The sequence below is a fragment of the Molothrus aeneus genome, chromosome 28 (assembly GCF_037042795.1).
Source record: "Molothrus aeneus isolate 106 chromosome 28, BPBGC_Maene_1.0, whole genome shotgun sequence".
NCBI classification, from domain to species: Eukaryota; Metazoa; Chordata; class Aves; order Passeriformes; family Icteridae; genus Molothrus; species Molothrus aeneus.
The window spans coordinates 1,876,531-1,891,272 of NC_089673.1; the positions used below are offsets into that span (position 1 = coordinate 1,876,531).

The 14,742-nt window shown below is 46.8% G+C and overlaps 1 protein-coding gene across 1 annotated transcript in view; it reads right to left on the reverse strand.

The window, feature by feature from the left end:
- WNT3 (Wnt family member 3) overlaps positions 1-14,742 on the reverse strand; it is a 32,936-nt gene that overhangs the window by 9,914 nt on the left and 8,280 nt on the right. Inside the window, exon 2 of the mRNA XM_066566940.1 lies at positions 2,529-2,770. Coding sequence (XP_066423037.1) covers positions 2,529-2,770 — 242 coding nt within the window. The remainder of the gene's footprint in view (positions 1-2,528; positions 2,771-14,742) is intronic.

The following is a 14,742-nucleotide window of genomic DNA, read 5'->3' on the forward strand; positions in this document are numbered from 1 at the left end:
TTAGGACAGGCTTTAATTAGGCAGCAAATCAGAGAGTGTTGAGCCCTGCTGACAAGTTATTTGGTAGTAAATACAACAGTTACCCCAAAATACCCCCTGGCACAACAGAGGGGAAACGAATCTCATGGTGCCTATTAGTGCTCTAATAAGGTTTGACAATCCTGGCTCCTGCAAAGAATCCCACATTAACACAAAGGAATGATTTTCACTGAAATTCTCAGCTGACATTTCTGGGATCTGAAAAGATACCTACCCTTACTGGGAGGCTGAAACTTGAAAAAAAAAAAAGGATTTAATGAACTGTTTCTTTGCAGAATTTTGGGGCTTTGAAGGAAAGATTCACCAGAACTCCTGAATTCTGCAGGGGAATGATGGGAAAGAGTTCAAAGTCCTGCTCTCACCCCAATTTCTCCAGTTCCTTGAAGTCTGTACCATAAAATTCCCACTTCCAAAGCACCACTGCAAACAATAATTTCTGTGCACTAAAGAGATTTTGGGCTGCAGGGACCCAGAGGTGTCAACACCCAGGAAGAAGAGGGGGAAATGGTTTTGGTTTTGTTTACAAAGCTGTGAAACCAAGATATCACCTGTGGATGTCCCTTGTGCTGAATGTGGCATAGAATGAACAGAATCCACGGGAGAAAACGGAGATTTTTATCCACTGGGAGCTTTTAATTCACCTCTTGGCTCCGTTTTGTGGGAATGCCTTTTTCATCTGGGCTCTGGGACATCTGAGATCATCATGGAGCTGTGCTGGGGAGGGTCAGGATGGACATCAGGGAGAAGTTCTGCCCTCCCAGAGGTGCTGGCACTGCCCAGGGAATTCCAGAGCTGCAGGAGGGTTTGGACAGCGCTGCCAGGGATGCCCAGGGTGGGATTGTTGGGGTGTCTGGGCAGGGCAGGAGCTGCACAGGATGGTCCCTTCAGACTCAGGGAATTTTGGGGTTCTATGATTTGTCCCTCCAGCCTCTCCTTCCAGGCTGTTTTGGGGCCCTTTCTCACTTTTTCCAGTGTAATGCTCCATGACCTCACTGGGAATAGCCCATGATGTCATTGGGAATGCCAAATTTATGGTGCCTTATCAATGCCCCATGATGTTAATGTGAATCCCAAATTTCTGGTGCCTCATCAGTGCTCCATGATCTCACTGGGAATGGCCATGATCTGACTGGGAATCCCAATTTTCTGGTGCCTCATCAATGCCCCATGATCTCACTGGGAATCCCAAATTTCTGGTGCCTCATCAATGCCCCATGATTTATTCGGAACCCCAAATTTCTGGTGCTTCATCAATGCCCCAGGATGTCACTGGGAATCCCAAATTTCTGGTGCCTCATCAATGCTCCAGTGTGCCTGATCCATGCCAGCTTAGTAAGGTTGAATTTCAGGAGCAGGGGATGAAGAGGAGTTTGGAGAGAGGAGAGGGAAAATGAATTTATAACCTCTCCTTGTTTCCTGCTTTTTGGGCTCATTTGGGAAAATATTCATTGAAATCCCATTGAAAAAAAAAATTATTGAACTAAGGCTGATCAGGACCATGGATTTCAACCATGGAGGGGAAACCTGAGCCCAGGGATCTCCTGGGGTGGGCACTTTGTGCTTCAGAGGCTCTGCCTTGATTCCAAAGAGCTCAACCACAGCCCCTCTCCTTTCCCACAGATCTGCTGGACCCAGTTTGGAAATGGACAGGGAGTGGAGCCCCTGACCCCAGAACATGTGAGAATGCTTGGGGCTAAACCTTCCCTTCCTTTTTATCCTCCCTGATCCTTCTGAGCTCCTGGGATGGGAACCTTTCCCTCCTTGTGATGGGAACACAGCAAAAACTTGGAAGAGAAAGAAATTGGAGAAATCAGGGTTGAAAACTGACACATCAGTGTGGTAATGAACAGAGGGACACAGCTCTGTCCCAGGGTTTTCCTGGGAAGCTGTGAGAAAGCTCACAGAGAAAAGAATAAAAACCAATTCTTATCTCCACTTGCCACACCTTTGTTGTGCACATGTAGAATGTGAAAATTGTTATGAAAATTGTTTACCAAAGGATAGTTTCTTAATTGGACACTTAATGGTGTTTGAAGAGATTGACCAATTAAGGTAAAGCTGTATCAGACTGTCTGTAAGAGTTACAAGCTTCTTAACAATATAGTAAAATAAAACAATTAATCAACCTTCTGCAATCATAGAGTTAATACTAATTATTACCAAACTGCAAGGACACATCAGACCCTCTCCCTGTCCAGCAGGACAATCCTGGAGCATCCCAAAGCCCCAGGGGAGCTGTGGGGAGCTCAATGCACAATCCTGGTGCACCTCAAAGCCCAGGGGAGCTCAATCCACAATCCTGGTGTATCCCAAAGCCCAGGGGAGCTCAATCCACAATCGTGGTGTATCCCAAAGCCCAGGGGAGATCAATGCACAATCCTGGAGCATCCCAAAGCCCAGAGGAGCTCAGTGCACAATCCTGGTGCACCCCAAAGCCCAGGGCAGCTGTGCCAGCTCTGCCCCCAGCCCAGCTGCCCCCCCAGGGTTACCTTTGTCCAGGACAGGCCCGAAGATGGCCAGGCTGTCGTCGATGGTGGTGCAGTTCCAGCGGCGGCCCCGGAACTGGTGCTGGCACTCCTGGATGCCCAACTTCACCCCCTCGGCCACGCTGGGCATGATCTCGATGTAGTTGCGGCAGAAGCGGAGCTGCTTGGGCACCAGGCCCGGGATGGAGCCACAGAGGATGGGCTGGGAGCCCAGGGAGCTGTACTGCTGGCCCAGGGCCAGGGACCTGCAGGGACAGGGACAGCAGCTCTCGTCACTGAGAGCAGCAGGCACCAGGTCCTAAGGGTTTCTCTTAGGGGAAAGCAGTGAGAGGTGTTGGGTGTTGGGGAAGATGAAACAGGAAAGCCTTATAAATACGATTGTCTGGCAAAAGATTTTGAGAATATAGAAACTATAAGCGAGATTGAAATGAAAGCAAGCTTTGAGATCCCTCAGTTACTGAACAACTGGAAAACAATGGTGTGGCCACTGAAGGTGATCCCCTTTTGATGGAACAACACGCTCTGCTTGCAGACAGGCCCAAGGGGCAGAGCAGACCCTGCCAGCTTGGCAGAAGGGGCCCAAAGAGGAGTTTTTAGGGTTTAAAATGTGACACAGTGTGGTAATGTAATGATTCTTATAGGCTGTATGGAAATGCTGTAGGATTTGTATCTTGGACTAGATTGGTTAGTGAGAATCAGAATATTCAACACAGAAGATTTATGGTGTTGTAACGGGAACCTCGCTGTTTTACCCTTTTACTCTCTCACCCTCTCATCCTCTCTCCCCCTCTCTTCTCTCAGCCCTGCTCTGAGCTGTGCCTGGCAGCTCCCAGCAGGGCCCTGCACCCAGGCCCTTTGCAATAAACCCCAAGTTCCACAACCTGGCTGCAGAGATCTCTCATCTCCATCCATCCCCACCGTCCCCACAGGGACAGCTCTCATCACTGAGAGCAGCAGGCACAAGGTCCTAAGGGTTTCTCTTAGTGGAAAACAGTAAAGTCTCACAGATGCTTGGCAGAAAGATTTTTGAATGTAGAATCTGAAGAAGGAATAGAAATGAAAGCAAGTTTTGGTACAGAAGAAAAGAATTGCTGAGCCCTGTGACCGTGTTCACAGGGGTCTGAGGATGAGGGAAGAGATGAGGATCTGACTCCATGTTTCAGAAGGCTGATTTATTATTTTATGATATAGATTATATTAAAACTATACTAAAAGAATAGAAGAAAGGATTTCATCAGAAGGCTGGCTAAGAATAGAAAAAGAAGGAATGATAACAAAGGCTTGTGTCTGGGACAGAGAGTCCGAGCCAGCTGACTGTGATTGGCCATTAATTAGAAACAACCACATGAGCCCAATCCCAGATGCACCTGTTGCATTCCACAGCAGCAGATAACCATTGGTTACATTTTGTTCCTGAGGCCTCTCAGCTTCTCAGGAGGAAAAATCCTAAGGAAAGGATTTTCCATAAAATGTGTCTGTGACAAAGCCTTAACCAAGGAGGCAAAGGGTATTCACAGGAATAGTGGATTTGTCTTTCCAAACAAGCTGTGGGGCTGCTGGTAGATAAAACTAGCACTGGGAGATAAAAGAAACAATGGGAAGGATTCCACTGATTGATGAATGGAAAAAGAGATTTGCTTTTACAAATAACCTTTAGTTTGGTGATAAATTAAATTAGACATTGAAAGATGAAAGAAACAATAGGGTAGAAAAACACCTAAATTCCATAAGAATTAAAAATTAAAAATTAAAAGAGAGGGTTATGCAATAGAGGGAAATCTTTGGTATCAGGCATATCAGGAAATTTTACCTCTCAAGTACCTCAGCCAATGGGGAAAGAGAGAAGGGAATGTGGGAAATTAGGATAAAAAGGATGCTTCGTCCTCCAAAAATTTGAGAGATGCCAGGGCAATGCCCCATGGCCTCTCCCTTTATTGGAATAAAGTCAAAGGACTCCTCTGTCTCCTTTTTGGACAGAAACCTCTGGTGTTCGTAGATTAATTTTCCTAACAGTGTGTTAGTTACAAGGGGTTTTTATGACTTAGAGCAAAGGATAAACCCACCTCAAACAAGAAGATGTTTTTATCAGCAGAAAGACAGCACAGGCAAACAAGCAAGTAGAAAAAAGGTCTCAGAATTTTCCACTGCAAGAAAACTGAAAAACAACTTCTGGCTTAAACTGTGATGTACTAACTTTGAGTGATTGGAGAACAGTACCATGAATATGGTAATTACAGTAGTTATGATAGGCTATAGATAATAGTTAAGGTATAGATTGGTTCTACTGTATGAAGATGCTCAGCAAAGAAAAGTATAGAATGCATTGTGATCAAAAGAAAATTATAGAATGCAGTGTAACCAAAGCCAAAGGGTCTCCAGGCCTGCCTGCAGCTGGAGCTGACAGCTGTGGGCACAGCTCTGTCACCCACGACCCTGGGCTGCTGGAACGCCTTGGATGGAATAAACTGCATTTTGGATACAATAAACTGCATTTTGGATACAATAAACTGCATTTTGGAGAGCTGCCTGGAGTCCTCTATCTCTCATTTCAGCTCTTACAGAGAAGCTCACAGAAGAAGAGAAAGCAATTCTTATCTCTATTCACTGCTCCTGTTGTGGCACATGTGGAATGTGTTATGGAGATTGTTTACCCAAAGTGATTTGTTAATTGGACACCAGTGAAAGTTGTTTTGATTCCTTGGTTAACTGAGGCAAAAAAGCTGTGTCCTGACTGTCTCAGACAGTCATGGGTTTTTCTTTAGTATTCTTTAGTATAGTATCTCTTTAGCATGTAATTTATATAGTATTAGTGTAATATAGTATACTTAATATATATATGTATTATATACTTATATATTATATACTTATACTATAATATTTATATGTATTATATACTTATATATTATATACTTATTATATATTAGATATACTATATATGTAATATAGTATGCTTAATAAAGCAATTGTTCAGCCTTCTAAATCATGGAGTCAGAGCACATTATTCCCTACATTAGGGTCACCCTACATCAACAGGGGACAGTGTCAGGGCTGGGGAACCCCCCCATGCCTGGCCATGCCCTGTCCTGGTGCTGCTAATCACCCCAACCCTGCCCCAACCATCCCCAGGGGTGTGGGAAATGGATTTGTAGGGAATTCTCCAAGCCTGGGAGAGGGCTCACCCAGTGTGCATCTGTGTGCAAACCTGGAGATAAGAAATGCTGACTTGGAAATGCCATGGAACAGGACAGACATTGCTGAGAGAGAAATCTCACCTCGTCCTGGGGACCCCAGCAAACCCAACATCACACCTGCTGTAATATTCACCTATTTTAATTCTGGTGCTGTGCTGACTGCAGCCCTTTGTGGGCAGGGGAACACACAATTTCTTGGGATTGTCTGAAGATCAACAGCAGCAGCAGGGAAAGTTTTGCAAGTCAAAGCATGCAATGGGTGCTCACACCTGAGAGGGGAAATGTCAGGTCTTGACTGAATGTGGAGAACAGACCAAACCTGACCGAATTCCAATGAGGAGAGGGACTGGATAGCAGCTTTTCACTCAGGAATTCCCCTCTGAGTGTGTCTGGAGGTTGGAGATTTTACAAAGAGGGGGCACTTGTGTCACCACAGACTCCCCACCCAGCTCTGCAGTCCTTGGGGGTCACCAAAACAGACTAAAAATTCATTTTAAAAAAGGAGATTCAGCTGCCTGAGCATTAGAGGGTGATGGCCCAGCCAGGGTGAGGGCAGGAATGGGATGTGGCATTTGAATGTTTAACTCTCAGTTTTCTTTATCTCTTCCACAGCCAATCCTCCCTCCAGGAGGTCTCTTCTGTTAATGGGCCATTAATTATTAATTATCTTCTGTCCATGGCCACTGAGTGTCCCTGCATGGCTGATCCAATTCCATCATCCCATGGGGAGGTGCTGCGCCCAGGGCAGGAGCCAAGCATTCCTACCTGGATACAATCTGAGATTTCAAGCATTCCTACCTGGATACAATCTGAGGTTTGGAACATTCCTACCTGGATCCAATCTGAGCTTTGGGACAGCCCAGCAGCCTTTGCCCAGTGCATTGCCAGAGGAGCAGCTTCTGCTGCCCTGCATTGCCAGAGGGAGCCCAGGCCCATCTCCAGCAGCCCTGGAGCTGCAGAGGAAAACTCCCCCCTTGTGCAGGATCCCTGCTCCAGCAGAGCCACAGCTGGCACTGCAGGAGGGCTGAGCCCCCATGGGATGGGGCTGTGCCCCCACCCTGACACACAGGGGACAGGGCATGCTCTCACTCTGGCAGTGTCCTTTTTTTTTTTTTTTTGGTACAATTGCATTTTTTATTTTAAATTTTCCTAATACAGAACTGCTATTCCTACTCCCATACCTTTACCCGAGACCCCCTTAATTTCAAAATTATAACAATTCAGAGAGAGGAGTTTACATTTTCCATTTCAAGGGAGGCTCCTGCCTTCCTCAGCACACACCTGGATTTCAAACCAAGACACTTGTTGCAGATTCTCTTACACTGAGTGTCCTCAAAGGGAGCAGAGATGGAGCTGCAGGTCTGAGCCATTCTGAGAGGGGGAATTGTTATCCTGACCTTGCTGCATCAAAGCCCTTTGGGTGGAAACCAGCTGAGTTTGGCTGAAGAGATGTCAAACCAACCCTCAGAGGACACCTGAGCTGCAGAGTCCAACTCTTGGAACTGGAATTGTGTTTGGGACATGGGGAGTCAGAAACTCCTGTTGAAAGGACAAGAGGAATGGGGGATGCCAGAGGATCAGGAATGCTCTCCTTGTGGTCTGGGGGGGGCAGGGACCTCTCTTCTCCCCCAGCACCGGGCAGGATGAGCTGAAGGAGGAGTGACCAGCTCTAAGTTGAGCTGCCAGCCAAAAAAAGCCATCGTGACCCCCTGGCATGGAGCAAAGCCCAGGAGGTGCTGGCAGAGGAGCCTGGTGAGGTGTCTGGGGGTGTGAGCCACAGCCTGGGCACAAATGTTACCTCAGGGAGCAGGCAGGGCATGCCACATCCCTGGAGCTGCTGCAGGCTGAGCCCCAGTGGCACCTCCAGGGGAGTGCAGCCACCCCCTCACCCTCAGCAGAGACATCCAGGGGCAGGAGGACAGGGTGGTGCTGATGGAATTGGATTCCTCAGCTCTGGATTTGCCTACAGCTTCCCTCCCAGATGTGTCCAGGGTGGTTCTGTCCTTCTGTTTGCTCTGTGGAGCTGTGGCTGGGGCTGTGCTGTCTCACCCAGGCTCTGCTGCAGGGCTGGGATGGTTTAAGCTCTCAGCCAGGCTCTGCTGCAGGGCTGGGGTGGTTTAAGCTCTCAGCCAGGCTCTGCTGCAGGGCTGGGGTGGTTTAAGCCTCCTCCCTGTTGTAAATGGGATGTTAAACACGGGCAGGGGACAAAGGAGCAACAGCAGCGAGCTGAGGCAGTGGCTTATGCTGACAGTTTGATCAGTCTATTGGAAAGACTTCTGAGAGGTTGTTTAGTTACAGTGGGAAGAAGGGGAAGATTAAGACTTTGTGTCCAGCAGGAGAGGGCAGGACAATGGCTGCTGAGTGGGAATTCAGACCAGGGGAGTGCAAAGGCACAAATCTCAAAGCAAAAAACCAATGCCCAACACTTGTTGCAGATTCCTTTACACTGAGCGTCCCCAAATCCAACCTGTGCCTGTCTGAACAGAGCTGCTGGAGCCAGGAAAAGGGAACTGCTCACCCTCAGGGGTCACACTGCCCTGCCTGGCTTTGCAAGGGGGATTTTTCCTGCCCCCTGTGCCCAAGAGGAGGGAGAGCCCACTCAGAGGGTGTTGTGCTAGCAGAGGAGGATGGCACAGGAGCTGTTGTACAGGGGGGATCAGTATTATCAACATTCCTGAATATATCAATATTCTCTGACTAAAGCTAAAGTCCTCCAGCTGCCTTTGGTAAAACACCTGAGCTCTGCAGGGCATGGCCAGAGCACAGGAGCTGTGCACACCAGGAGTCCAAGGCAACTCAAATTTCAAATAATAATTGTGGTAACTGCAAGGCACACAGGGATCTCAGGCTCCCTCGTGGTGGAGGAACGACAGAGGTTCCCTATTGTATTTAGGGAGTTTTTGATGTAGGGAATGACTGGTATTTGATTTTATTGATCTAAAAAGTTGAATGTTTTTAAAATTAAAGATATATTTATATTTATATTTATATTTATATTTATATTTATATTTATATTTATATTTATTATAATTATGTTAGAGATATTGTATTATAATTATATTAAAGAGATATATTATATTATATTATATTATATTATATTATATTATATTATATTATATTATATTATATTATATTATATTATATTATATTATATTATATTATATTATATCATATTATATCATATCATATCATATCATATCATATCATATCATATCATATTATATTATATTATATTATATTATATCATATTATATCATATCATATCATATCATATCATATCATATCATATCATATCATATCATATCATATATCACATTATATCACATCATATTACATCATATTATATATTAAAGAAAATTTGTGATTGTTTGAGATAGGATATAACCTTGATTTAATTGGTTAAGGAAATAAAATAACTTTTACTGCTGTTCAATTAACTAAATTATTTTAGATAAATAATTTTCTTAACACATTTTACATGTGTAAAAATAGCAGGAGTAGCACGTAGAGATAAGAATTGCTTTCTCTTCATTTTGTGCTTCTCTAGGAAAAAACTTGTTATGTCTCCATGCAACCTTCTCTTCACCAGGCTAAACAGCCCGAATTCTCCCAGCCTGTGGGTTTTGCTCTAGCCCTGACTGATGCCTTGTTAAGGCTGGCCTAGAACAGGGACTGGACAGAGCTAAAGAATAGAGCAGGGATTTATCAGGAGGCCTCAATGGATCCACCTTGGGCAGCACAAGGGCCCAGCCAGGGCTGCACCCAAGATCAACCAAAATGGTCACAAAATGCCCCACTGGCCATGGGGTCTCTCACTTTTAGAAGTTCTGCTCCATTTGCATGTTGGAGTGTCCAATTCCAGCTCCAGCCCATGCAGTCCCATCCTTGTTTTTCTCTCTCCAGCCCATGGTGTTTGTGCTCTTGGGCTGAGATTTGGATCATTTGTCCTTGGTCCCCAGCTGGAGCAGGAATTGTTTTGTCTCCCTGCTCTGTGCACAGAGCTCACCATCCCCTGATGTGAAGCCCAGACCCACCCACTAAAGCAGCACAGAACCTGAAAAATAGAAAATCTAAAACCTGAGGCATCACCCACTCTGGACATTTCTCTCCCAGTGTTTACATTCAAATATACAGAACTATATAAATGTTCTATCAAGTTTTAAAAATTCTTTGCAAATCCATTTTCCACACTGGGGCAGCTCCTCCTCCCCACCTCTCCTTTCTCCCCTTTCCCTCCTGTGTCCTCCTTAGTGAATACTGAGATAGGAATGATCCCAAATCTCAAACTTCCCAACCTCCTGCTTTCTTAACACCTGGCCACAAAAGCCTCTCATTTCCAGTTTGGGTTCTAACATCCAGCATCACTTGTGAAAAATCCCACCCTAAAAGCCATTAACTTTCTGATGGGAGGAGATCTCATCCCCAAAATGTCACCTATTTGCTCAGCCAAAATTTTTTTTCTCCATAAATTGGAGAAAATGGCAGTGGCAGCAGGGACAGCAGCAGGGACAGCAGCAAGAACAGAGCAGGGACAGCAGCAGGGACAGCAGCAGCCGCTGTGAGCGGGGCAGTGCCTTACCCCTCTGCACTGGCTGTGGATTTGGGCTGCTGCAGCAACTGCACTTTAGTGAGATGAGCCCCTTCTGGGGGAGCTGCTGCACTTGGGCTGACTCAGGGCTCTGTCGTGGGTTTGGGGGTGATTTTGGCAGCTGCTGCCAGAGCTTTGTCTGGGCATTGCTCACGGGCTGGCAGTGGTGTGCCAGGAGAAGGGAGGTGGGGATGGGATGGGGATGAGGATGATATTTTCTGAAAAATGCCTTTGCTAGGATTTTTTCTCCTGAGAAGCTGAGAGGCCTCAGGAACAAAATGTAACCAATGGTTATCTGCTGCTGTGGAATGCAACAGGTGCATCTGGGATTGGGCTCATGTGGTTGTTTCTAATTAATGGCCAATCACAGCCCAGCTGTCCGGACTGTCTGGTCAGTCACAGGATTTTGTCATCATGCCATTCTTCTAATTGCTTGCTAGCCTTCTGATGAAATCCTTTCTTCTATTCTTTTAGTAAAGTTTTAATATAATATATATCATAAAATAATCAATCAAGCCTTCTGAAACATGGAGTCAGATCCTCATCTCTTCCCTCTGCCTGGGACCCCTGTGAACACGGTCCCAGGTGGGGATGGAGCTGGGGATGGGATGGGGATGGGGAATGGGGATGGGGATGGGGATGGGGGGGGGATGGGGATGGGGATGGATGGGGCTGGAGCTGGAGCCACTTTTCCTCCTCAGGAACCTGAATGAAGTTGCTGCCAAGGGACTGGGTGTGCCCAGGAGCGGGTCCTGCATTGTTCCCCCCACCAGAGAGAAATGTTCTGTTCAGCAATGCCTGCTCAAAGCAGTGCCACTCTCGCCTGGAAAACACAATCCACTGATTTGCCATGGCAGAGGATCTATTCTGCAGGGACTGTGATAATATTATTCGACCCAGAATTTACATAAATGCATATGATTTGCATATGCAAATGCAGGCTTCCAGGCTGTGACTGCAATAAACACAGTGAGATATTCAGTGCTGTAAAACCTTTCCTCCAAAGAGAGACGCTGGGGTTTGTTTGGGTCCTGGCAGGGCTGTGAGTGAGGCCAAGCCACCTCCCAGGGCCGCTGTCCCCTCGCTGCCACTGCCAGCCATTCCCAGCACTGCTCACCTTCCTCTCCTGCCTCCTTCCCAAAGCTGGCACTGGGGAGGGAAATGTGTCCTGCCAGGGACAGGGGACAGGACACTGGCACCAGAACAAGCATCAGAAACCCAGGGAAGGAAGGAACAGCTCTCCACTGAGGCCAGTGAGGGTGCTGGTCATCTCCCACTGGTCAGCCAAGCCCTCCAGCCATGCCTCCAGTTTGGGGAGTCCCTTTGGGGAGGCAAACTCCAGTTTGGGGAGTCCCTTTGGGGAGGCAAACTCCAGTTTGGGAAGTCCCTTGGTGGTGGTGGGTGGCCTCAAGAAGTGTTTGGTGCCAACTGTGCTGAAATCACCCAGGGTGAGTCACAGTTTGGCACTGGGAAGCGGCTTCCCAACATCCAAACATGATGGAAAACACCCCGTGGGTGGGAATTGCCACATCCACTCAGCTGTGCCACAGCCTGGGGTGGGATCCAAGGGGGATCCCTGGGCTGCCTCTCTTTGGGGAGTCCTTCCCTGAGCCCTGAGACCAGGACTGGAGTGCCCAGGCTGGTTCTGCTCCCATGAACAGCCTGGGGTTACCCAGGAAGGAGGAACCTGGCAGGGAGGGGACAGAGGGGACAGAGGGGACAATGGTCAGTGGCAGCAGAGGTCAGCTGGGCTGCCCATCCTGGGCACTGTGGTACCAGTTCTGTCTCAGCTGGAGAAAGTGGATCCTAAAGTGTCTTATGTCAGATCCAGAATGGAAAAAACAAATTGAGTCTTGTGGAAGCCAGGTCTAGAATTAATCCGGGATTAGGTGGTTTCTTGAGGTGAAAAAACAAATTGAATCTTGTGGAAACCAGATCTAGAATCAGTCCTGGATTAGGTGTTTTCTTGTGGGGAAAAACAAAACTGAATCTTGTAGAAAACGGATTTAGAGCCAGTCCTGGTGGTTTCTTGTGGTGAAAAATGAGGCTGCTTTACTACTGTGTTATTCTCCTTCCATGGAAAGCAAAGCACTTGGAGTGGAAGGCTCTGGGCTCTGGGAAGGTGTGAGACACAAACTGCCGTGGATATTGCAGGAAAGACTGAACCATGTGTCACACTGGCTCTGCTCCACAGCTCAGTGTGGGTGCTGCTGCCTCCTTCCCAGGAACCTCAAGGCAAGGGTAAAATTTGGCTCAGCTCAGTTCAGCTCCCAGCAGCGATGGGATGTGAGGTTGATGCCTCAGGTTTTGGCTTTTCTATTTTTCAGGTTCTGTGCTGCTTTAGTGTGTGGGGCTGAGCTTCTCTTAGGGGATGGTGAGCTCTGTGCACAGAGCAGGGAGATGAAACAATTCAAGCTCCAGCTGGGGACCAAGGACAAATGATCCAAAGCTCAGTCCCAAGAGCACAAACAGCTTGGGCTGGAGAGAGAAAAACAAGGATGGGACTGCATGGGCTGGAGCTGGAATTGGACAATGAACTGCAAGATGCAAATGGAGCAGAACTGATCAAAGTGAGAGACCCTCAGTGACCAATGGGGCATTTTGTGACCATTTTGGGTTCACCTGGGGTTCATTTTGTGACCATTTTGGTTGATCTTGGGTGCAGCCCTGGCTGGGCTCTTGTGCTACCCAAAGTGGATCCATTGAGGCCTCCTAATGAATCCCTGCTTTATTCTTTAGCTCTGTCCAGTCTCTGTTCCAGGTCAGCCTTCTCAGGGCTTCAGGGTGGCCTGAGCTGAAGGTTGGCTCTGGATTGTTGTGCTCAAGGACTGTGAGGGAAGGGGACCCTCTCTTGGGTGAAATTTTGTGTAAGACCAGGGAACTGGGGAGTTACTGGAGCCTGATCTGCCTCAAGAACCTGAAAGCCCAACCTCAAGGCAAATGTTCTTTGAGCAGCTCTTCCCACTGAACATTTCCCTAATGTAATTCATCCCAGCACTCAGGGGAGATTTTACCCCCAGCTCTTCATTTCCCCAGCAAGCCTTGAATTCACAGCCTGCAGAACCCCACCAAAAATCTGATTTTCCACTTTGTGTGTGGTTTCCAGCCAAGCAGAGAAGCCAAGGCACACCTTGAGCTGAGGTCTCAAGGCTTGAGGTGGAACCCAAATGTTTCCTGCTCCAAACCTGTCCCTGGAGCAGCCTCAGGAGCTCTAGGAGGAGCCACAACTAAAGCTCAGCCTGGATTTACACCACAGATCAAGACTCCTGTCCTACAAGTGTGGCATTCACATTTTCTGGAAAATCCCTTTGCACAGGGTTTTTCTCCTGGGAAGCTGAGAAACCTCAGAGAAAAATGAAAACAATTCTGATCTCATTTGCTTCTCCTGTGTTTTGCTAATGTGGAATGTGTTTGCAGATTGTTTACCCACAGGTGATTGTTCCATTGCATTCTGGTGTGAGTTGTTTTCACTCTTTGGCCAATCAGGGCCAAACTGTGTTAAGACTCTGGAAAAAGTCACAAATTCTCATTATTATCTTTTTAGATATTCTTTAGTACAGTTTAGTATAGCATCCTTTAACATAATAGTATCATAAAATAATAAATTATCCTTCTGAGGACATGGAGTCACATTCATCATTCCTTCCTTCACCAGGGCACCCCACAAATCCAACACACAAGGACCATGGACAGTGTTAGGACAGAAATTAATTGGATTTTCTTGAGCCAGGATCACTGGACTGGGCTGGACAGAGGCAGCTCCTGCAGAGAAGCATCTGCACTCCATGGGCTTACAGCACTTCTGAGCAGCTCAGCTGTGTCCTCTGGGCACCAAAGGCTGATTTTGGCAACCTCCAGAGCCTCTGGGAGTGTCCATGGTGGTGCTGTCCCCCTCTTGTCTGGCTCTTCCCAACCCTCCTGGCATTGGGGTATGGGATGTCACAAAGGTGTCACTGCTCCCAAAAGGATGTGAAAATCACAGCCCCAGCCCCACCCCACGAGGGAAGAGTCTCCTTTTGGGTTTTCTTCTCCAAAACTGTGCTCCTGAGCATTGCACCACTGTTGGAGGCAAAGAGTCTCTTTCATATCCACTCTTTTTACATCCTCACTTCACCAACAGCAGCAGCCTGTGCCTCATCAAACCCACAAACGAGGACTTGGTGTCTGGAGATCTTATTTTTAGGTTTGTAGGGGTAAAAATGAGCAAATTGAAAGGAAAAGTAAAAATATAGAGACAGCCATGGCTCTGTGTTCTGAATAAACTCCCTGTCAGATAGACAACAGGTGAATTTCATTAAAAACTTATTAAAGTTTTAAAGTTTAATTTTTAGTTTAATTTTTAGTTTAAAAGTTGTTTTTTTAAAGTTTGTTAAAGGGGAGTTGGTTGTTACCAAACCTAATCAGGCCCGAGCAATAATCAGAATTTAAAACCACAATT